We start from the raw sequence: 25,743 nt of genomic DNA, 5'->3' as shown, positions 1-25,743 counted from the left end.
AATAGCGAGCAATACAGTATAATGGTTAAAGTGTGTAAAACAAAACGATTAATATGTCGAAAGAACACTTTAACTTGAGTATAAAGTATAGAGTAAACCTACACCAACAACCAGAAACAAAATCTGGTTTGGAGGATCAAAAACCATCTTACACGATCAAAATCACTCATTCATTGGGCATGAGAGTCCGTAGCAGTAGGGAAGTTCTCGTTCAGAAAACTTCTCGCTTCAAACGTAGAAAGAAAAACCCGGCAAGGAGCGTTCGGCAGGGAGATTCTGAGCTTCGCAGGGTATAAGAGCGCTGGTTTTAAATTTTTCTCATAACATTCAGACATCAGCGGTTTAAAAAGAAGCCTTGCCTTCATTACCTCAGGACTAAAATCTTCTACTAAACGGAAATTGTGATCTTGAAATTTAACCATTCCTACACGCCGAGCCACACGAATAAGTTGCTCTTTAACATGTACATAATGAAACCGGACAATTACAACCGAAGGTTTAGCTGAAGCACTCGGTGATCGACGCATAATTCTATGAGCGCGATCAAGTAACGGCGGGCTGTCTGGAAAAACAGACGGGAACGCATCCTTTAAGAGTTGAGTAAAGTACTTCCTAGGGTCGTCTTGTTCGATACCTTCTGGGAGACCAAGTATACGTAGGTTCTGTCTTTTGGAACGATTCTCAAAGTCAACACTCTTGGCTTTAAGTGTTTCCACCAGTTTAGTGGTCGAAAGTAAGTCCTGTTGCAATTTTTCAATTATCAAATCTCATTTCCGAGCGTCTTCTTGCAGAGATGCGATAAGAACTTGCTGCTGGTTAATTACTGAATCCGTCTTACCCATATAATCTTGAAAAGCCTTTAATCTTGTTTAAAAATTTGTTGTTGTTCATCAAATTTTTTATCCAAAACCTCCAATAACAATTCGTAAGTTAACTCAGTGCGTTGCGGTTGAGCTTGCTTCTTTCCATTACCGTTCGGGTTCTGCCCAGGTTCTCGTCCTTTAGATCTAAGAGCCATTTCTGAGTACATATCTTCAAAAATTCACAATAAACTCTTAACGATAAGTCCAAAAAAATAGCAAGAATCTTTTGGTGAATAAGGGTGATCAAAGGTTAAAAAAAGTGAAGGTTATGGAGCGAATCTAAAACAGTACTCACTCCATGAGCGTCTCCCGCTGCCTTCGTGAGTCCAGTCTCTAAGACTGACACAAGAGCATCCTTAGGAAGGTGAACCCAAGGAAAGCATCTGACCCATATGGGGTACCTAGTCGAGCGCTAAGGATCTGTGCTGATGATTGACAGGACAGTTCACTGAGATCTTTAAACTCTCGCTTTGGCAGTCTGAGGTACCCATCTGCTTTAAGCAGGCTTCAATTATACCAAGTGCCTACGAAGAACATGGTAACCTGCCTCAATAACTATTATCCAGTAGCTCTTACATCCACATTGATGAAGTGTTTTGGGAGGTTGGTGATGAAATATACAGTGCCTTTAAGAAGTATTCACCCCTCCCCCCAGAAGTTTTCATGTTTTATTGTTTTATAACACTGAATCACAGTGGATTTAATTTGACTTTTTTTGGACACTGATCAACAGAAAAAGATTTTCTTGTCAAAATGAAAATACCTCTAGAAAGTGATCTAAATTAATAACATATACAAAAAACAAAATAATTCATTGCATAAGCATTCACCCCTTAATGTCACACCAAATCATCACAGGTGCAGCCAGTTAGTTTTAGAAGTCATATAATTAGTTAAATAGCGATCACCTGTATGCAGTCAAGGTGTTTCAATTTTACTGTAGCAAAAATGCACCTGTATCTGGAAGGTCCAACTGCTGGTGAGACAGTATCCTGGTAAGAACTACACCGTGAAGACAAAAAAAAACCACTCCAAGCAACTCTGCGAAAACGTTATTGTAAAGCACAAGTAAGGAGATGGATACAAGAAAATTTCCAAGTCACTGACTATCCCTTGGAGTAGTTAAGTCAGTCATCAAGAAATTTGCCCAGAGCAGACCACCTCAAAAACTGAGTGACCAAGAAAGAAGGGGATTAGTGAGGGAGGCCACCAAGAGACCCTATGACAACTCTGGAGGAGTTACAAGCTTCAGTGGCTAAGATGGGAGAGATTGCACATACAACAACTGTTGCCTGGGTGTTTTACCAATCGCAGCTTTATGCACAGTGACAAAGAGAAAAACGTATGAAATCTTGGCCAGAGTTTGCTAGAAGGCATGTGGGAGACTGAAGTCAGCTGGAAGATGGTTCAGATGAAACCAAAATTGAGCCTTTTGGCCATCAGACTAAATGCTATGTTTGGTGTAAACCAAATACCACATATCAGCAAAAACACATCATCCCTACCATGAAGCATGGTGGCGGCTGCATCATGCTGTAGGGATGCTTCACTTCAGCAGACCCTAAGAGGCTTGTGAAGGTAGAGGGTAAGATGAATACAGCAAAATACAGGGAAATCCTGGAGGAAAACCTAATGCAGTTTGCAAGAGAACTGTGACTTAGTAGAAGATTTGTTTTCCAGCCGGACAATAACTGCAAACATAAAGCCAAAGCTACACAGAAATGGCTTAAAAACAACAAAGTTAATGTCCTGCAGTGGCCAAGTCAGAGTCCAGACTTCAATCCAATTTATAATTTATGGCTGGACTTGAAAAGGGCTTCACTCATGATCCACATGAAATCTGACAGAGCTTGAGCAGTTTTGTAAAGAAGAATGGGAAAAAAACTGCAGTGTCCAGATGTGCGAAGCTGATAGAGACCTATCCACACAGACTCAAGGCTGCAATTGCTGCTACAGTCACTTTGTAGAGATCTGCGGGGGGGGGGGGGGGGGGGGGAAGGTGGTGAATACTTTTTATAGGCACTGTATAATCTCCTGCCTGAGAAGTGATTTTGATCCGCTCCAATTTGCCTACTGGCAATAAGTCCACAGCTGATGCCATTTCATTGGCTCTTCATATAATCCTGGAACATCTGGGTTGCAAAGATGCACACAACAGGGTGCTCTTTATTGACCACAGCTAGGCATTCAATACTATCATCCCCTTAAAACTCATCAACAAGCATCAAGTCCTTGGCCTCCTCGATTTCTTAACTTGCAGACCACAGTCAGTTCAGATTGGCAACATCTCCTTCACAATCCGGTGTGCTCAGCCCCCTGCTCCACTCATTTTATACTTATGGCTGTGTGGCTAAATATGGCTTCAGTGCCATATTTACAAGGAGTGATTAATAAGTTTGTGGCCTAAGGTAGGAGTCAATTTTAGAAAACCTGGCATAATTATTTTTCAGCATAATCCCCTCCTACATTTACACACTTAGTCCAGTGGTCGTGGAGCGTACAGATCCCTTCTTTGAAGAAGTCGGTGTCTTGGACCTCCAGAAGTGGTCCACAACATGGGGTGATTGATAAGTTTGTGGCGTTGAACTGCACGTGCATGTAACGAGAGCTGTATAACTCATCTCCTTCTACCTTAGGCCAGCAACTTATCAATCACCATTGCTGTGGACCATCTGGAGGTTCAAGACTCTCCCGTTACATGCACGTGCAGTTCAACTCTTTGAGTGATAATGCAGAAAGTTTGAAGTTAATAACTCATCTCCTTCTACCTTAGGTCACGAACTTATCAATCACCCCTGCTGTGGATCCGTATGCTCCATGACCACTGGACTAAGTGTGTAAATGTAGGAGGGGACTAAGTTGTAAAATAAATGTGCCAGGTTTTCTAAAATTGCCTCCTTCTACCTTAGGCCACAAACTTATCAATCACCCATCGTAAGTTTGCTGATGACACCACTGTTGTAGGCTGATTCAAAGGTCGTGATGAATTAGCATAGAGGAAGGAGATTGAAAATCTGACAGAGTGGTGCCTCAACAACAACCTCTTAGTCAAAGTCAGCACAATTACTGACTTCAGGAGCAACTGGACACCCATCGGCCAGTCCTCACCGGGGGATCAGAGATAGAGAGGGTCAGCAGCTTTAAATTCCCTGGTGTTATCATTTTGGAGGACCTGTCCTGGGCCCAGAATCTAAGTGCAATTACGAAGAAATCACAACAGTGCCTCTACTTCCTTCTGAATTTATAAAGATTCAGCAAGACATCTAAAACTTTGACAATCTTCTAAAGACGTGCAGTGGAGAGTATATGGACTGGTTGTTTCAATGTTTGAATGGAAAATCCAACAAAAAGAAATAGTGGATAAGGCTCAGCCTATCACAAGTAATGCCGTCCCCACCATTGAGTACATCTACACGGAGTGTTGTCGCAGGAAAGCAGCATCCATTATCAGGGACCCCCACCATCCATGTCATGCTCTCTTCTCACTGCTGCCATCAGGAAGAAGGTACAGGAGCTTCAGGACTCACACAATCAGGTTCAGGAACAGTTATTACCCCCCCCCCCCCCCATCTGCTCCTGAACCAGAGGAGATAACTTCACTCAACTTCACTGATCTGTTTCCACAACCTATGGACTCACTTTTAAGGACTCTTCATCTCACCTTCTTGATATTTATTGCTTATTTATTATTATTTTTCCTTTCTTTTTGTATTTGCTGTTTGTTGTCTTTTGCATACTGGTTCTCCGCCCAACTGGTGCGGTCTTTCATTGATTCTATTATGATTATTGGATTTATTAAGTACGCCTGCAAGAAAATGAAGCTCAAGGTAGTATATAGTGACATATATGTACTTTGATAATAAATTTATTTTGAATTTAACTTTAGGAGCTGAACAGCCCATTTCTGTTCCTATGTTCATATGTTAGATGTGACATGGTTTTTTGTTACTGTTGCATGACACAATATATTCACAGAGAACAAAAGACCAGGTTGACACTTTAGTGCAGTACTGCAGGAGTATAGCAATTGTGCTGTTTTTCAATGAAGGAATAAATCAAAGATGTAGATACTCTTGTGTGGAACTAAAATATTCTGTGACAAGATTTGGTGTACTAGATAATATTTATCGCTCTTCAATATTATACTGCTACCTTGCTTCATGCTCAGAAATGTTCCTAGGAATGAAAAAACTAATAGAATCTGTGGTAAAAGAGGTCATTATAACATTATGCACATATTGGAAACAAATGTGATCTCTTGATCTCTTGTTCTCTTTCCTGCTACGTTGTAAACAGAGCCTAAATCTCAGCGTTCCCTTTTGCAGGGAAGTTGGAGAAAATCCAGCATTGAAATCAATAACAGCACAATGAGGAAGCCATTTGTGAGAGTTGCCGTTGATTACCCTGCACTTAGATGCAGCTTGCACCTTGGCCGACTCAGTAAGTATGAACTCTTGATGCTGACTGACAGTCCATGATGCATGCGTTGAGAGACTGCCTGAATCCTACAGTCACTCTCACCATCAGCTGCTGAGAGTGATGGAAGCTGCTGTCAGCTAGTTCAGACTAACGAGAGCAAATTGAGAAGTGAGATGGTACAGGGCACAGTGTTTGGACTGGAGGACCAAGCATTGCATAAAGGGTAGCAGTAAGCAGCGACAAATGCACTTAAAGAAACAGATCTGTTCCTTGCATGAACTGGATGCCCTGTTTTCTCTATTACACTACATAAGTATTTCACTGGCTGAAAACGGTTCTATCCTGAAAGTTGCTCACCACGTGTTTCTTTATATTTTAATGCTCAATATACATTAATGAAGGCTCTTCAATACAAAAAATATAAAAAAGGATATAAAGGATATAAAAATCTTAGGAAAATATCTCAGTAAACAAGGCATTTATGGACAACAAAGTGCCAGTCAAGGAACTGAATTTGGGGTGGTGTGCATGATTCACAGTAAATAGTATATGGCCCAGTGAACAGATTCAATTTACTCAGGGAAAAAATAGGCATGGAAACAAAGGAGTGGAATGAACAAAACCAAAAGCAATTCCTCCAAATAAAAGCTGGGCAATTTCTCCAGAAAACAGAGTGGGTGGAATATAGTTACGTTTAAATGATGAGCATACAATCCACCACACTGAGTGACAAACAGGAATTATCCAAAACATCTCCATACTGGCTCTTCATGCAGACATTTAAAGTTATTTTTCAATCATAAAATCATAAGGAAACATACCTTCACTACAGAATGTTTTCTTTACTCCTGAGAACTTCACAGTTTCATACACAGTTTTTTCTTCCTGACAGTATTCACAGTATGACACGACACAATGCAGCTTCTTATAGTCCTCACAGCACATTTTGCTGCAGAACTGAAATACATTATTCTGAAGAAAAAGAAGTAAATTACTACAAAATCTTTATTTAATTCATCAAATTAATAAGTACACTTTTGAAATCCTGCACTTACAGGTTCAAATGCTACATGACTTCTTCAAGAAGAAAGAATTCTAAACCCAGACAGAAAAATATTCCCAGATACACATTTTTGCATTTGTGCTGTTCCCAACCATCTTCATGAGTGCAGTCAATTCCCAATTATCCTAGAATTTACATGGTCTGTAAATCAATTGTGTTACACCAAATCATGAGCTCCTTAGCCCTAGGAAGCAATTTCTAATTTGCTCTAGAAGGCGTTCTCCTGGTTGGAACATTTTGTTGGGGTTGCCATTCTCCTAGCTGGAGTCAAGTGGTAGGCAGTCACTCTCTCAGCTGAAACCCTGGTGTGAGTGACTGTTGCTGCATGAAACTTCGTAGCTGATCTTCCTGAAGAAATTACCCAGATTTTGGACATAGCTTCAGCTAACTGACTCAATTACACCCAAGATAATGTTGCTCATTTAATTACAGTTCTTACCTAGCCTTTGGACTCCACTCAATTGAGAAATAAAGAGAAAATAATTGATTAATTGGAGTAAGGCTAATTCCAATGGGTTGAAAGCAGATTTTGCTCAGGTAAATTAGAGAAAAGGACAGGCAAAGCTATAATGTAACAATGTTAGCCTTTCAAGACTAATTTAACAGCTCCCTAGATGATGAAAAGACACAAAGGAAGATGAAACAAAATGGCTGTGTGATTAGTGCTGTATTGTTAATACTAGTGAGAACCAAGCTGATTATAAAAGCAATCTAAAATGTGAAAATTAAAGTATGAATGGCAAAGAAAGCATATGAAAAATGATTAGTTACTGACATAAATGGGAATTAAAAGTGTCCTGTACACACACTTAGTAGTAAAATGATAGCACATGGACCAATGGATCCATTAAGGACAACAGTGGAAAACTCTTAAGGCACTAAGAACCATTCAAATTAATAGCAAATGAGCTAGTCAAGACATTGGATATATTAAAAATTTATAGCATGAGTTATTAGCAAAGCTGACAAAACAAAGTAAGCAAGTCCTGAGGGTCGGATGCATCCTAAGATTTTGAGGGCATTACTGGAAGAAAATGTTGACGCCCTAACCGTAACCTTCCAATGTTCTGTGAGTTGACAGAAGACCCAACAGAAACACTGGAGGATAACAAATGTTTACCCTCCTGTTCAAACAAGGGAACAAGGTTAAGCCCAGCAACTGTGTTTTAACTTCAGCAGTAGGAAAGATTTAGAAAAATGATTATTAGTCACACAGAGAAAAATGGATTACTATGGTAAAATGCATTTAATCAATTTGATAATTCTTTTACACTAAGGTAATATTTACAGTTGCTGAGGGTAACAGGATCCCTGTGTTGTACATACACATCTAGAAGGTTCTGATAAAAGTGCCACATAAGAAGCTTTCAACAAAGCTGCAGCACGAAGCACGAAAAGCATACTGAATCCAGAATTAGCTTAAAAAAACTGAAGCCCATAAGACAAAGAAGCAGATTTAGGACATTCAACCCATTGAGTCTTTTCCACTATTCCATCAAGGCTGATTTACTATACATCTTTATTATCTCCCTTGAATGCATTCTTCTGCCTTCTCCCAGTAACCTCTGATATCCTGACTGATCAAGAGCCTATTAACCTTCACTTTAAATATATCCAATGACTTGGGTCTCCACAGCTGTTTGTAGCAATGATTCACCACCCTCTGGCTAAAGACATTCCTCCTTACCTCCATCCTAAATGGACTTCCCTTTATTCTGACTCTATGCTCTCTGGTCCTAGACTCATCCACTACAGGAAACATATTCTCCACATCCACTGTATCCAGGCCTTTCAATATTCAATAGATTTCAATGAAATACACCCTCATTCTTCTAAACTCCAGTGAGTACAGGTCCAGAGCCATCAAATGCTCCTTATATGTTAACGCTTTTATTCCTGAAATCATTCTCATGAACCTCCTCTGGACCCTCTTTAATCCCAGCATGTTTTTGCTTAGTTAAGCAGCCCAAAACTGCTAATATTTCCAATGACTTATAAAGCCTCAGCATTACATCCTTGCTCTTACATTTTAGTTCTCTTGAAATGAATGCTAATTCCATTCCTTTCCTCCAACTCAACCTATGTCAATCTTTAGGGAATCCTGCAAAAATCCCTTTACACTTCTGATTTTTGAATTTTTTCCACGTTTTAAAAATAGTCTATGTCTTTATTCCTTCTACCAAAGTGCATAACTATACACTTCCTTAACTATATTCCATTTTCCACTGTTTTTGCCCATGCTTTCAATCTGTCTAAGTTCTTTAGTAGACTCTCTGCTTCCTCTACACTACCTATCCTTCCACCTGTCTTCGCTTGTCTACAAACTTGGCAAAAAAGCCATCAATTCTGTCTTCCAAATCATTTACATACAACATGAAAGGATGTGGTCCCAACAATGAACCCTGCAGAACATCACTAGTCACAGACAGCCAACCAGAAAAGGCCCCTTTATTCCCACTCTTCATCTCCCGCCAGTCAGCCAATCTTCTATCCATGCTAGTATCTTTCCATGGGCTCTTGTTAAGCAACCTCATGTACAGCACCTTATCAAAGGCCTTCTGAAAATATAAGTAAATAACATCCGCTGACTCTCCTTTCTCTATCTTGCTTGTTATTTTCTCAAAGAATTTCAAGATGTGTCAGGCAAGATTTCCCCTTAAGGAAGCCATGCTGACTATGGCATATTCTATAATGTACCTCCAAATACCATGACACCTCATTGTTAATAATGAACTTCAACATCTTTCCAACCACTTAACTGGTCAATAATTTCCTTTCTTCTGCCTCCCTCCTTTGGTGTGACTTTGCAAATTTCTGGTACTCCGGAACCATTCCAGAATCTAGTGATTATTGAAAAATCACTATTAATGCTGTTGCAATCTTTTCAGCAACCTCGTTCAGAACCCTGGGGTTTAGTCCGTCTGGTCCAGGTGACATATCAACCTACAGATCTTTAAGCTTTACAAGCACTTTGTCCTTAGTAATAGCAATTACACTCATTTCTGCCCCCTGACAGAGTGTCTTCCATGGTAAAGACTGACACAAAATACTTAATAAGTTCTTCTGCCATTTTTTTGTTTCTCATTACTACCTCTCCAGCCCTATTTTCCAGCAGTCCGATATTTACTCTCACCTCTTTTACCTTTTATATATCTGAAAAAAACTCTGGTATCTTTTACTTTCATATTTCATTCTTCCTGTCCTTATGGCTTTTCAAGTTGCCTTCTGTCTTTGAGTTCTCTCGTCAGTCACAGTCGCTTCATCCTCCCTTGAATACTTCTTTATCTTTGGTACGCATCTATCCTGCATCTTCTGAATCGCCCCCAGAAGCTCTAGTCTTTGCTGTTCTGCCATCATCCCTGCTAGTGTCCCAAACCAAACAACTTTGGCCAGCTTCGCTCTCATGGCTGATACTCCCTTTACTGCACTTTCATACTGACACATCTGACTTTATCTTCTCCCTCTCAAACTGCACTGTGAATTCTATCATATTATGATCACAGCCTCCTAGGGTTACTTTACCTTAAGCTCCCTAATCAAATCTGATTCATTACACAGAACCTAATCCAGAATTGCCTTTCCCCTAGTGGGGTCAACCACAAACTGCTCTAAAAAGCCATCTCATAGGCACTCCACAAATTCCCTCTCAAGGGATCCAGCACCAAACTGATTTTCCTAATCTACCTGCATATTGAAATCCCCTATGATTATAATAACATCACCTTTTTTTTTACGTGCCTTTTCTATCTCCACTGTAACATGTATCCCCCATCCTGGCTAGTGTTCGGAGGCCTGTATATAACTTCCATCAGGGACTTCTTAACCTTGCAGTTCTACCTACAAGGATTCTACGTCTTCTGATCCTACATCAGCTCTTTCTAAGGATTTGATTTCATTTTTTACCAACTGAGCCACCTCACTTGTTCTGCCTCTCTGCTTGCCCTTTCAATACAATGTGTATCCTAGGATGTTAACCCCCAATTATGAGCTGCTTTCAGTCATGACTTAGTGTTGCCCAGAACTTCATACCTGCCACTCTTTAACTATGCTACAAGATCATCTGCCTTATTCCATATACTGTCTGCATTCAACTACAACACCTTCAGTCCTGTATTCATCACCCTTTTCAATTTCTCCCCCATGTTACAGTTCAACTCATCCTACTGACTGCAAATTTGTCCTATCATCTGCCTGTACATTCTCACAGTCTCACTACACACTGTATTGCCCCATCCTCAACCCTGTAATTCTGGTTCCCACCCCCCCCCCCACTGCCAAATTAGTTTAAACCCTAGGAAACCTGCCTGCAAGGATGTTGGTCCCCCTTGGGTTCAGTGCAACCTATCCTTTTCGTACAAGGCATACCTCCCCAGAAGAGATCCCAGTGATCCAAAAATCTGTAACCTTGCCCCCTGCACCAATTCCTCAGCCACACAACTGTCAAATAATCCTAATCGTACTCTCACACACATGGCACAAGCAGCAATCCAGAGATTACTACCCTGGAGGTCCTGCCTTTCAGCTTTCTAATTCCCTGCATTCTCTCTTCAAGACCTCCTCCCCTTTTCTACCTATGATATGGGTACCAACATACATCATGACTTCTGGTTGCTCAACCTCCCCCTTTAGAATGCTGTGGAGCCGACTCAAGACAACATACCATCCAGGTATCTCTTTCACATCCACATAATCTCTAGTATGCTCCTTTAAGTATGGATTCCCCTATCACTATTGCACTCCTCCTCTCCCCACTTCCCTTCTGAGCCACAGAGCCAGACTCAGTGACAAAGCAACACACTTCAACTGTACTCTTTACCGTTGATGTTGCCTGGCCTGTTGAGTTCCTACAGCATTTTGTGTGTGTTGCTTGGATTTCCAGCATCTGCATTTTCTCTTGTCAGTGGCAGAGATCCAGTCATTGTGACTTCCCTTGGTAGGCCCCCCAACACAACAGTACTCACAGCTGTATACTTAACCCCTCTCCTACAGTTTCTCAGGTACCTCCTGTAACTTAGGGGTGACTACCTCCTTGTAGCTGCTATCTATCACTTCTTCATTCTCCAGTGTGAGCTGAAGGTCATTGAGCTGCAGGTTGTGGTAAATAGTTGTTGTTTCTGCACTGTGCGAATGTGAATATTGACGTTCCCCAGAGATACTTTGCTTTTTTGGATCTATATTAATGACTAACAAACAGGGGCACAAGCTGCATTTTCTAAATTTGCAGATGACACAAACCTTGGCAGAGGATAATGACAGATTGCAGGAGGATTAAAACGGGTTGGAGGAATGGATAAATAGATAGCAGATTAAATTTAATGTTAAGAAATGGGAATTGGTGCATCTTGGTAAGAAACAATGCAGAATAAGGGGAATTTTTCTGACGTGGAGCAGAGGGACCCGAGGAAATGTGTTATGTGTACAAATCATTGTGTCAGGACAGGTTAATAAAGCAGTCAACAAGGCATTTACAGTTTTGGGTGTTATCAAAAGAGGAACAGAGTGTAAAAGCAGGAAAGTTATGCTGAACCTTTATGGGTCACTGGTATAGCCTCAACTGGAGTATTGTGTTTAATTTTGGTCACCACATTAAAGGAATGATGTGAAGACGTTAGAAAGGATCCAGAGGAGGTTTATGAAAATGTTACAAGGGAGAGGCACTATAGTTACAATGAAAGATTGGAAGGGTTGGAAACATATTTTGAAGAGGAGGTTGAGGAGAAAATCGATAAAAGTATATAAAATGCTGATAGTAGACTGTTCTCTTTGGTGGAGGGTCAAGAACTATAAACCAAAGACATAATATTCATCGGAAAGAGATCACAAGTGATATGAGGCAAAATTGCTTTATGCAGGGTATGGTGGGAACCTGAAATATACTGCCTGTAATAGATGTAGCGTCACGTACCGCCATGCAATTGGAATTACATAAATATACAGTGTATAAAATATCCAAGAACATGAGGAAATGGAGTGTTTCTCTGGGACGTGGTGAGCCATATGTTCCCGTCTCTTGCTGCATTTACGATTCTGCAACAGACAGACTAAAGAACATCTAAAGTTTGATTCGTTTTAATGGATTTTGTATAATTCTTTGCTTCAGGTGGATGCACCCTATGAAAAAGGCTACATTTTTCTGAATTTATTTTGTGTGGTTTCTTCGGGGAGCAGTGTTTAAGTTTTTCTATCATCCATGGAGGCGCTGCTTGTTATTGCCATGGATAACCAAGTTGACTGCACTTATTGAAAGACTGGTGCTTTTAAAATAACATTTATATGAAGGAATTTATGAAATATTCCATGAAACAGGTTAGCATTTTCTGAATTTATTTTTTTATGTTACTTTCCACCAAAGAGAATTTCATCCATGGTCCTACTCCATTTCTTCCAGGATCTTTCCCTTTTTATCATTTATTTCTGAATTCTGCTGGATCTTCCTTTCCAAATACACTTGCTTTTTCTCAATTCTCATCCACACAGAGGCAGCACAAGTAGCACAGTGGTTAGTGTTACAGCGCCAGCAATCAGCGATTGGGATTCAAGTCCTGCCTGTAAGGAGTTTGTATGTTCTCCCCGTAATTGCGTGGATTCTTCTGGGTGTTGTGGTTTTCTCTCACATTCCAAAGATGCACGGGTAAGTAAGGGTTCGTAAATCGAGAGCGTGCTATCCCTGGCACATATTTGGGCTGCGTTGGTCATGAATGCAAACGGTTTCACTGTATGTTTCAATGTACATGTGACAAATAAAGCTAATCCTTCCACTTTCTTTCATTCTACAGCATCCTTCCAGTTTGCCACGAAGCATTCTGTACACAGTAAGAACTCACTTCTTTATAGCTTTTGTTGATATTGTAACTAAAAAGGGCAATTAACCATGAGACTAAACCACAGTAATGATCAGTGACCATTTATAATGGTTCAGTAATTTTCTATTAATCTTACCTCCCATTCCAATAATTCTGGTTTAGCACTGAATCCATTCTTGCAGTACATACACTTCAGGTGTACTTCATTTGTTATGACCTGACCATTGGTAGCTGTCTGAGCACTGTAAGACTAAAATATAATCATGATAAATATTGTGCTTCTCCTTATAACTCTTCCCTATCCCTTATAATCTTTGTTTTAAGAAAACTTCAAGCCTTTGCCTAATACTAAGCATCTGCCCTATGGATCAGAATGATTGCAATCAGTGAATATCAAACCTTCTGAATGTAAACATTTTGAAGTAGAAAAAAAATAGTCTTCTGTTCTGGTTGTAAAATCTGTATAAAGGATGTTGAGAAATGCTCTAGGTGGATGCACTCTATGAAACAGGTTAAAATTTCCTGAATTTATTTCACATAATTTCTTCAATAAGGAGCATTTGTTAATTAAACAGAACATTATAAGTGAAAGAAATTGATAAAACACTGAGATGTGCCATATTTATACCAAATCTTAGGTGGATCCCTTAAACAACATCATCCAAAGAAACACTTCTAAAATGCTAACCTACACAGGTTAAACACATTTCTACGTCTTTTAAAACACATCTCAAACATATTGTACTCTACTGATGTCATACAGTTTTTAAAAAAACTCGTATGAATCTGTAAATGCGATTTATTTTGTTCTGGGAGACCCAAACTGCATACAAATCTGTAGAACTGTGGACCACACAAAATATTTTGAAATAGAATCAGCAGTTAGCTATAACAAACATACAAAAGAAAAACGTACTCAAATAATATACCAACAAAGTGAACAAAACATAGAAACCTGGAATTTAGCAACACAGCTAGAGCTGCAGAAGTTGTACAGTTTTCCATCTGGCATCGTGGCTTGATATTGAGGTAAAGCACTTCTTTTACAAAAGGGGCAAGATCCCATACCTAAAGCAAGAAACAAAACAGTGAGATTAAGGTATGACATGATGATCTCACCATAACTGTTAATAAGATCATAATTTCAGCAAACAGTTAAGACATAATTCCACCCAAGCCTGGCTGCGAAAGGAGGGATGGGCATGGGGCTAGAAACCTCATCTCACAAAAACACAGTGCTACAGAAACTTCCACAGATGCTCCGGAAATCTCATCCCTGGGAGAGGAAAGATACACCAAGAAGCTGGGCTGTACCTGGGGGCAACTTGAAAGACCGGCCCAAAACAGTGAGCTACTTCGGCCTACACCCCAGTAGGGGTGAAGAGCTTAAGTAAGCAAAGACATAATAGATACCTGATTTGCGCCCATTACTACAATTGATAGAATATATTGAGAAAAGTAAGAGTCAAGACACCAATTACTTAATTTTAGTAGATAGCAGACCAAAATTGCAATATGTGGATTCGAGACAGGCAACAGGAATTCTTGAAAAACAACAGTTCTTTATGATATATCTCAATCTAGAAAAGAGACTATTGGATTGCATTTTATTCTTCTAAACAGTAGTGACATTCTCATAAAAAATTCCTAATAAGACAACTTATTTAGTAAATCTAATCTTCACTGCCTTCAAAAAGGTATTTCTTCTCTTCATTAATGGAGTCCGAAGCCTTAATAATTTACTCCAGACTCACAAAGCCCTTAGTTGTTGGAAGACTTGACATTCTAATAAAAGCCATGTTCCATTACTGAAATGTTGCTCATTTCAGTAACACATGGGACTTTCATGCTGCCAGTCTAACACATTTCTCAACTATGAAATAGGGTTTATTAATACTCCAACATAATGAATTAATTTGTTTAAAATTCCACACTGTAACATTCCACTGAGTGAGTTAAGTTTCGCTGGGAGCATGGCCAATACAACCAGGTGTATTTAATGGGCATGAGAGAACAGAGGCCCTGGCAAATTGTTAGACACGGTGGCAAACATTACCTTGTGAGCCAGGTGCTGAACTGTCAGGACCTCAGATGGTGGATTATCGGAGTTTTACTGTACTTGCCATACTTTCACTACTACAATTCTCTGGTTTTTCGAGCCAAGTACAGAACTCAAAACATAATTGGAGAAATGGGTAAAGTAGCAAATGCTTGATGTGCAGCATTTCTCCTATGTTGTCAAATAAAATGCAGCCTCATGTTATTCGGCCATGGATTCACCCAAAATTGAATTCACATACTTCAAAGATGTGTGCCATTCTGGTAAACATTAGTTACATTTCCGTCTTAATGGTTAATTTAGATCGTTTCATGAAGCAGTAATAATAATTGTACAGTAAATTATTATACAATTCTCCTTTTGACTTCTAGGCTTTCTGATTAAGACAAATGCTTATAGAAAAACAGTATCTATTGGAAGACAGTGGATTCTGGTTAATTGGGCCATCAGTTAATTCGAGCAGTCGCTTATTTAGGACAACCCTTAAAGAAAGAAAACTAATTGAGAAAATAGCCAGTATTCTCTTCGTTTATTTGAGACATTATGCAATTTAATTGGGATAAGAGACTATTGGCGAATAGTTTCTAATTAGTGCCAGTCACTTGCACTTGTTGTGGCCGGAAGACACTGCACCGTGCTTAGAGAGGATGGTTTTTAAATAGCATCAGTTGCATTGTTTGTGTTCAAATACAGCAGTGATTTTTGTCACTGATAAGTTGGTGAGAAACAAGCAGTAAGACAATTCATGCTTGAAGGTGCCAGAAACGGCTGGGTGTGAAAACGAAATGATTTCACTACTTCAACAAGTTAGGTGCTACAAAGAATTTGAAAGGTATTGACAATCATCTTGAATGTTAAAATGAAAATGAAGATTTGGAGTCTGCAATAGTTGAAAGCATTTATGAAGGCAGACCATTATCTGCACAAGGTGTCCATGCTGATTTTACTTATTTTCAGTCCATCAAAAGAACATGGCAGCGTACACCGGATGAATTCCTCTGCTGATAACTATTAGGAACTAATACAGTTTATAGCACTGTAGTATTACTGGCAGTGTTCTCAATACATAATTTGTTACTCAGTTAAGTGACAGTTTATCTTTTTAATACCTTTTTCACTATTTCCATGAAATTCCAGCTAATTGAGCAGCCACTTAATTGGGCCAAGATGTCCTGTTCCTGAAGTGTCCCAAAGAACCAGAATCCACTGTATTGGATAATTTTGAACCATTTTGTTGAAAATACATCTTTGACCAGTTTCATTGACTTAATTTAGCAAAATCATTCAATTGCGTACATTTAGAAAAAGCCCTTAAAATGTAACAGCATTACTGGAAATTGAGTTATAAAGAGAGAATGGACAGGCTGGGGCCTTTTCTTAGCAGCATAGAAAGTTGAGGGGTGATCTTATGGAGGCTGATAAAATCAAGAGGGCACAGATAGGGTGGATGGTCACAGTGTTTTTCCCAAGGCTGGGAGACTAAAACTAGAAGGCCTAGATTTAGAACCAGTGGAGAACATTTTAAAGGGCAATTTAAAATCTGAGAGGCAACTTTTCCACACCAAGGGTGGATCAAGCTGATAAAGGAAGTGGCTTACAAGGTATTTAGACAGGTACATGGATAAGAAAGGTTTAGAGGGATTATGGCCAAAAATCAGGCCAATGGAACTAGCTCAGCAAGACAACTCAGTTGGCATGGATGAGTTGGGCCTAAGGATCTGTTTCCTTCCTGTTTAATTATTATTTAGTGGGTACCATGGTAGCATAGCAGTTAGTGGGACACTGATACAACTTGAGGTATTCTGGAGTTCAATTCCAGCACCGCCTGTAAGAAGTTTGTGCTGGAGCACCCAGAGGAAACTCATGCGATTCATGGAAAGAATGCACAGTTCTCCCTGTGAACCTGGTTGGTTTCCTCCGGGTGCTCTTGTTTCCTCCCACAGTCCATAGATGTATCAGTCAACAGGTTAACTGCTCATTGTAAACTGTCCTGTGATTATGCTAGTGTTAAAATAGATGGGTTGCTGGGTGGTGTTGAAAGGACCTGTTCCGCGCCTTATCTTTAAATAAATATATAAATTTAGCAATACAGTTGGCCCTCCTTATCTGCGGGGAATTGGTTTTGGGACCCCTGGCGCATACCAAAAAACGCAGATGCTCAAGCCCCTTATTTAACCTGTCTCAGTGTGGGTGGATTTTAGGACCCAGGGGAGCTCCCGACCCACCGCCTGTGGCTGCTGCTGAATCCGCAGTGTTTCTGTTCCGTTGACGGAAAACGATCACAATTCAAAATAAAGTGGAAATAATAAAATGATCGGAAAGAGATAAAATGCCATTGGTCATTGGAAAAGCATTAGACTATAGTTGGTCAACGATCGGAACAATTTTAAAGGATAAAGTGAGAATAATGGAGCATGTGAAAGGCCCTGCCCTGATGAAAGCTACAATTATTACTAAGCAACGCAGTGGTTTAATTATTGAAATACATACATTTCTTAAGTGTTTTATATACATAGAAAGGTAAAATATATACCATCTACTAAGACAAACATTTGATTAACTGACACTAAATAATATCGGATGTACCTTTTCTGACTTATGTACAAATCCAACTTAAAGACTGCCTGTACTGAGGATGTTCTACGAGTCTGTGGTGGCCAGTGCTATCATGTTTGCTGTTGTGTGCTGGGGCAGCAGGCTGAGGGTAGCAGACACCAACAGAATCAACAAACTCATTCATAAGGCCAGTGATGTTGTGAGGGTGGAACTGGACTCTCTGACGTGGTGTCTGAAAAGAGGATGCTGTCCAAGTTGCATGCCATCTTGGACAATGTCTCCCATCCACTTCATAATGTACTGGTTAAGCACAGGAGTACATTCAGCCAGAGACTCATTCCACCGAGATGCAACACTGAGCGTCATAGGTAGTCATTCCTGCCTGTGGCCATCAAACTTTACAACTCCTCCCTCGGAGTGTCAGACACCCTGAGCCAATAGGCTGGTCCTGGACTTATTTCCACTTGGAATAACTTACTTATTATTTAATTATTTATGGTTTTATATTGTTATATTTCTACACTATTCTTGGTTGGTGCGACTGTAACAAAACCCAGTTTCCCTCGGGATCAATAAAGTATGTCTGTCTGTCTGGACTTTAAATCATCTCTAGATTACTCATTGTTGTTTAGGAAATAATGACAAGAAAAAATAGTCTGTACATGCTCAAACAATGAGTGCTGGAGAGAGAACTTCCGTGTTTTCCCGATCCACGGTTGGTTGAACCCGCGGATAAGAAGGGCCAACTGTGCTTCCTCTTTTGTGCTGACAAAAAATCTTAAAAGGCAAATCATATGAAGTAAAATCTTAAAGAGTCCTAGAGTCTTACGGCATGGAAACAGGCCACTGCATCCCCTCGTCCATACCACCACTGGGCACCCATCTGTATTAATCCCCGCCCCCCACCTCCTTTCAGCAGCTGGACCACAGCATTCTGTGCTAAGGCGATTCACCAGCTTTTAAATGCTGTCACCACCCTGGTATTGCATTCAAGGTACTTGTTACTCTTTGGGTGAAAAAAGGAAACCCTCTGATCCTCTCTGTATCTCTTACACTTGCCATTCACTTGCATCCTCTGATTTTCTTCACCTATGATAAGGCAACAACATTCCTGCAGTGCACCCTATCTAACATATCGCAACCATGTCCCCCTTTAGCATCTTCTGCAATAGGAGTCTAGATTTAATGTCTATGTGTGGGGTTGCAGCTCTCTTCTCATTGCTACCATCAAGGAGGAGGTACAAGAGCCTGAAGACATACTCAACATTTCAGGAACCTCCGCCTCAGACTTCTGAATGAATAATGAACCCTTAAACACTACCTCTGTATTATTTTCCCTCTGTTTTTGCACTACTCATTTAATTTTTAACTGTAATTTATAGTTTATTTATTATGCCGCAGAATAACAAATTTCACGACATATGTTAATGATATTAACCCTGATTTTGACTTATTGTACAGAATTATTGTGATATAATGATATGCATTTTACTAGCTCGATATCACCACTTCCTGGCACCATAGTGCTCCTACATTTTAATTGCAATCAGGCAAGTTGACAAGTTGCTAATAATGCCATAAACCACAACGATTTACTCAACTGTAAGCAAATGCAAAACACAGCTGCAAATGATAATTGTAACTTCTTATTGCCTTGTTCTTTTGATGTGACCTGATAGGCTTTCATCATCTGTAGGCATTTCTCACTGAGATCATAAAACCAAGCACACTTTCTAAAACTACTGGAAGGATTCTATTTTTAATATTGTTTCATCCAAAAGGACACCTTAACAAATAGAAAGCAGTAGTACCAATATATTGTGGTGTCATGATTTGTAAGATAAATTGTAAAAAAAATTAGAGATGTAATAATCTTTAAGAGAATACAGAAGCAGAAAACAATTCAGTTTGGATTGGAAACATCTCTTTCACAATCTCCATCAGCACAGGTGTACCGCAAGGCTGTGTGCTTTGCCCCCTGCTTCACTTGCTTTACACTTACGTCTGTGAGGCAAAGCAGAGCTCCAGTGCCATATATTACACTTTGCTGATGACATTTCTGTCATTGACTGAATCAAAGGTGGTGACGAATCAGCATATAGAATGGAGATTGAAAATCTGGCCGAGTGGTGCCACAACAAGAAGCTCTCACTCAATGTCAGGAAAAGCAAATAGCTGATCGTTGACGTCTGGAGAAGGAAAACGGAGATCTGTGAGCCAGTCCTCATCAGGGGATCAGAGATGGAGAGGGTTAGCAACTCTAAATTCCTTGGTGTTATTATTTCGGAAGACCTGTCCTGGGCACAACATGTAAGTGCAATTACCAAGAAAGAACGGCAGTGCCTCTACTTCCTTAGAAGCTTGCAAAGATTTGGCATGACATTTTAAACTTTGACAATCGTCTATGGATGTGTGGTGGAGAGCTTATTGATTGGTTGCACTATGGCCTGGTACAGAAACACCAATGCCTTTGAATGGATACTCCTACAGAAAGTAGTGGTATGGACCAGTCCATAAGCAATAAAGCCCTCTGCACCATTGAGCACATCTACATGAATGCTGTCGCAGGAAAGCAGCATCCATCAACAAAGACCCCCACCACCCAAGCCATGCTCTCACCTCATTGCTGCAGTCAGAAAGAGGGAACAGGAGCCTCAGGGCTCTCATCACCAGGTTCAGGAAGTTATTACCCCTCAACCATCAGTGTCCTGAACCAGTGGGGATAACTTTACTCACCTCATCACTGAAATGTTCCCACAACCTACGGACTTACTTTCAATAACTTTTCATCTCATGTTCTCGATACTTATCGCTTGCTTATTTATCTATCTATCTATCTATCTATTTAGTACTTGCAGTTCATTGTCTTATGCACACTGGTTGCTTGTCTGTCCACTTGGGTGCAGTCTTTCATTGATTCTATTATGTTTCTTGGATTTACTGAGTAGGGTGGCAGAAAATACTTCTAGCGTTTTCTGTGCTAATGACATCTTGATTTTTTTCCTCTGAAGTTTTAATTCTCCCACTGTTGCTGTCTGACTTGATGACTGTTTCCAACATTTTTTTATCTCCACTTCAGAATCTAGCATTCAGTTTGTTTGAGCTTGTAAACAAAGAGGCATAGTTAACGACAGTATGTCCGATTCTAGAAGGGTTCTGCAAAGCTCAATGCACACCACCTGACTTTGTGCAATGTGTATCAATGAAGTGCGACTTGAGTGACAGGGACACCATGAAGACAAGAGATGCTTTAATAAAAATGATGTTGATAGCCAACAGGAAGCAAGAAGACTGGATTGCAGGAAGGTATCAGCAGATTTGTTAGTAGAAAAGCAGAAAATGATATTCAATCTGGAGAAGTATGAAATAATACAGTATGAAAGGGAATTTTTTTTTGAAGTGTTGGTGTTCAGAGGAACCTAAATATCCTTGTACATAAATTGTCAATGGCATGTTGGCTTCCATTGCTAGAGAATCCAAGTACAAAAACAGATATTTTTGTGCTAATTGTTCAGGGCCCTGGTCAGCCTGCATCTGGAATATTGTGTGCAATTCTGATCTCTCTACCTTATATAGAAACGAGGGAATGCACCAAAAGTTAACCAGATTGATTCCCATAATGGTGAATTTGCTGCATAAAAAGAGACTGGGCTTGGGTTTAGAATAAGAGGTAAACTCATTGAAAAATACAAAATTCCCAAGGGTTTTTACAGGGTATTTTTCCCTTTACACTGATGTGTGATACTTATTATTCAGTGATCCAACTCAGCTAAAGTAGTTAACCACCATTGGATGGGCTAAATAGCAAGATGAAGAACAGGGTGCCAGCTTTTCCTGAGTCTCTAGTTCCGGGAGTCTCCCGCATATTGATCCCTAACGTGTGCAAATTATATACTATATATATGTGTGTGTGTGTGTGTGTGTGTGTGTGTGTGTGTGTGTGTGTGTGTGTGTGTGTGTGTGTGTGTGTGTGTGTGTGTGTGTGTGTGTGTGTGTGTGTGTGTGTGTGTGTGTGTGTGTGTATATATATATATAGAGAGAGACACACACACACACACCAATCAGGATTGTTGAGTCCTTTCATAATCAAATGTCCTGTATACATTCACCCTGTACACATAACAACCGGGGGGGGGTTTGGAATATGGGGTGGCGGGGGTGGTGGTGCTACCTCCCTGAAATGAATTTTTGCAGGGTGGGATGTCTGCCATATACAGTTACATATATAAAATAGTTATAAGTTAAAGTAATATGTGGAATAAAATATGCATAAATACATAAATATATGGCACCAGCATGTATTTAAAAAGTGAACATCATTATAAAGTTTAAAATGAGAGGTGGGGGGGGAGCTAACTAGAATGGTTGATCAAGTTAACTGCCTGAGGGGAAGGAACTTTTAAGATGGTAAGAAGTTTTTGTTTTAAGGACTGGAGCAAGAGAAGCAAATTTGGCAAACTGCTGATTTTAATGTTTGGCCAAATTACCTGTGACATAGCAGAACAACTAAAGGCAGCAAAAGCTGTCTTGGATTTAAATTTATCACAAATAATAAAACAACCCAACTCACATTTCTCTGTTGGAAACCCAGATTGAGGTGACTGAGAAACATTACTGCAAGTTTACCTGTGAATTACCACTGAAACAAAGATAGTTAAGTCATTGTGGGCATAGAAACATAGAAAATAGGTGCAGGAGTAGGCCATTTGGCCCTTTGAGCCTGCACCACCATTCAGTATGATCATGGCTTATCATCCAACTCAAAACCCTGTACCTGCTTTCTCTCCATACCCCCTGATCTCTTTAGCCACAAGGGCCATATCTAACTTCCTCTTAAATATAGCCAACGAACCGGCCTCAACTGTTTCCTGTGGCAGAGAATTCCACAGATTCACCACTCTCTGTGTGAAAAAGTTTTCCTCATCTCGGTCCTAAAAGGCTTCCCCTTTATCCTTAAACTGTGACCTCTCGTTCTGGACTTCCCCAACATTGGAAACAATCTTCCGCCTGTCCAATCCCTTTAGAATTTTATATGTTTCAATAAGATCCCCCCCTCAATCTTCTAAATTCCAGTGAGTATAAGCCTAGTTGATCCAGTCTTTCTCCATATGAAAGTCCTGCCATCCCAGGAATCAATCTGGTGAACCTTCTCTGTACTCCCTCTATGGCAAGGATGTCTTTCCTCAGATTAGGGGACCAAAACGGCACACAATACTCTAGGTGCAGTCTCACCAAGGCCTTGTACAACTGCAGTAGAACCTCCCTGCTCTTGTACTCAAATCCTTTTGCTATGAATGCCAACATACCATTTGCCTTTTTCACCGCCTGTTGTACCTGCATGCCCACCTTCAATGACTGGTGTACAATGACACCCAGGTCTTGTTGCACCTCCCCTTTTCCTAATTGGCCACCGTTCAGATAATAATCTGTTTTCCTGTTCTTGCAACCAAAGTGGATAACCTCACATTTATCCACATTAAATTGCATCTGCCATGAATTTGCCCACTCAACTAACCTATCCAAGTCACCATGCATCCTCTTAGCATCTTCCTCACAGCTAACACCACCGCCCAGCTTCGCGTCATCCGCAAACTTGGAGATGCTGCATTTAATTCCCTCGTCTAAATCATTAATATATTGTAAACAACTGGGGTCCCAGCACCGAGCCTTGCGGTACCCCACTAGTCACTGCCTGCCATTCTGAAAAGGTCCCGTTTACTCTCACTCTTTGCTTCCTGTCTGCCAACCAATTCTCTATCCATATCAATACCATACCCCCAATACCGTGTGCTTTAAGTCTGCACACTAATCTCCTGTGTGGGACCTTGTCAAAAGCCTTTTGAAAATCTAAATATACCACATCCACTGACTCTCCCCTATCCACTCTACTAGTTACATCTTCAAAAAATTCTATAAGATTCGTCAGACATGATTTTCCTTTCACAAATCCATGCTGACTTTGTCCGATGATTTCACCTCTTTCCAAATGTGCTGTTATCACATCTTTGATAACCGACTCTAGCATTTTCCCCACTACCGATGTCAGACTAACCGGTCTATAATTCCCCGGTTTCTCTCTCCCTCCTTTTTTAAAAAGTGGGGTTACATTAGCCACCCTCCAATCCTCAGGAACTAATCCAGAATCTAAGGAGTTTTGAAAAATTATCACTAATGCATCCACTATTTCTTGGGCTACTTCCTTAAGCACTCTGGGATGCAGACCATCTGGCCCTGGGGATTTACCTGCCTTTAATCCCTTCAATTTACCTAACACCACTTCCCTACTAACATGTATTTCCCTCAGTTCCTCCATCTCACTAGACCCTCGGTCCCTTACTATTTCCGGAAGATTATTTATGTTCTCCTTAGTGAAGACAGAACCAAAGTAGTTATTCAATTGGTCTGCCATGTTATGTCATGGCAGACATGGCAAAGACTGGTCATGTGATCCTTTATATATTGAATGCTGGGTAGGTGATGAGATCATCCTGTAAAGCCTAACAGTCTTGAAGAATGCCCAAATTTGTATACAGCTGCAACTGCAACCTGCTGTTCAGTGGTACATGGAAATCAGGCCAGATAAACTGGGCCTTCATCTGTTAAGCTTTAATCAGCAGGTCCATGAAGGGCCAGGGAAATAAAGAAGTTTTCAAAAAGAATCAAAATAGTGGATGGAAATTTTGTCAAGTTGTTGTTTTCTAGCTAGTTGTCAAAATGTGCAAAATTAACAACCAGCTCAGGATTCTCGGATATTAAAAGGAATTAAGGGAGATGGATTTAGTGCAGGAGTGCACTGCTGAGGTAAAACGTTAGGTATGATCTTATAAATGTTTCTATAATATTGGATAGGAGTATAGAGATCAATCTTCGTTATCATACTTTAAGGAAGATGTGAAAGACTCAGATTGGTAAAAGTTATTAGAATGATTCCGAGGGCTAGGGAGTTCAAGTACAAGGTTAGACTGGAGCTGAGGGCTGAAGAAGAGATAGCATAGATTCAAAGTGACGGCAAAAAGCATATTAAAAATGTAAAGAGAATCATTTACATATAGAGTGGTCACAATAAGACAGGGTGGTACAAAGAGAGTCAATTACGATTTTCAAACGGGATTGCCCAGGCACTTCAAGAGATACATTGCTAGCCTAAATGAAAAGAACCAAGAAAATGAAAAACAGATTGCTTAACAAGTTGCCGGTATAAATTTAATAAGCTGTAAAGACTATGATCTTAAGTTAGGTTCAGAAACACTATGGTCATCGTGGATATATTTTATTTCTGAAGAAAAGAAATATGATCGGAAGATGCAATCTAATTGTTTTTATTTTTAATCTTAACTGTCATATAATACATATTTTATAAAGACTTATGTAGACAAGTTATCTACATAGTAAATCTTGATTTGGAAGTGTTAGTATTCTGCCAGTCCAATGGAAGTCAGTCTCAGACAAGTTAACCTACTATATTATATTATGCGTCATCACTGAACTCCACATAGACCCCAAAGAAGGAGAGCTGCAGGGAAGTCCAGTCAGGCTGCGACTCCTAATGAACGTGCCTCCCTAATTCTACACTATCACATCTTGGACAGAATTGGAGACCACATTCATTGCAATCTGACTTTCAGCCTGCAGGTTAAAATACTTATTTTGTTAATAGATTTCATTTTACTTATTTTAAAAAGTTAAGATTTTTTTGTTGAATATTTTTAACAAAATAGAATCAGAGGTCCTGGGTGAACCATGAGATCCAAAATCTGCTAAGAGCTAGAACAAAGGAATTCAAGTCTGGTGACCAAGAAAGTTACAAGAGGCCCAGGTACGATCTCCAGAAAGCCATCTGCGAAGTGGAAATTCTGGACAAACTTGAATCAACGAAGAATGCTTGATACTTGTGGCAGGGCTTCGCTTCCAGATGAGCTCAATGTCTTCCATGCTCGCATTGACAATCAAAACAGACGAATTCTCACATCCCCTGATGAT

The 25,743-nt window shown here is 40.0% G+C and overlaps 1 protein-coding gene across 5 annotated transcripts in view; it reads right to left on the bottom strand.

The window, feature by feature from the left end:
• The window catches only part of zmym2 (zinc finger, MYM-type 2), a 151,955-nt gene that overhangs the window by 53,769 nt on the left and 72,443 nt on the right, over positions 1 to 25,743 (bottom strand). For 4 of the 5 annotated variants that reach the window (XM_073043675.1, XM_073043680.1, XM_073043677.1 and 1 more), the window contains 3 exons: positions 14,104 to 14,216; positions 13,285 to 13,398; positions 6,104 to 6,254 (listed from right to left, as the gene is read on the bottom strand). In XM_073043675.1, the coding sequence (XP_072899776.1) occupies positions 6,104 to 6,254; positions 13,285 to 13,398; positions 14,104 to 14,216 (378 nt within the window). The remainder of the gene's footprint in view (positions 1 to 6,103; positions 6,255 to 13,284; positions 13,399 to 14,103; positions 14,217 to 25,743) is intronic. The other variant, XM_073043679.1, reaches the window with a different exon arrangement.

This window comes from Hemitrygon akajei, chromosome 4, assembly GCF_048418815.1.
Source record: "Hemitrygon akajei chromosome 4, sHemAka1.3, whole genome shotgun sequence".
NCBI classification, from domain to species: domain Eukaryota; kingdom Metazoa; phylum Chordata; class Chondrichthyes; order Myliobatiformes; family Dasyatidae; genus Hemitrygon; species Hemitrygon akajei.
The sequence above is the reverse complement of the archived record's forward strand: the minus strand, read 5'-3'. Positions and strand labels throughout refer to the sequence as shown.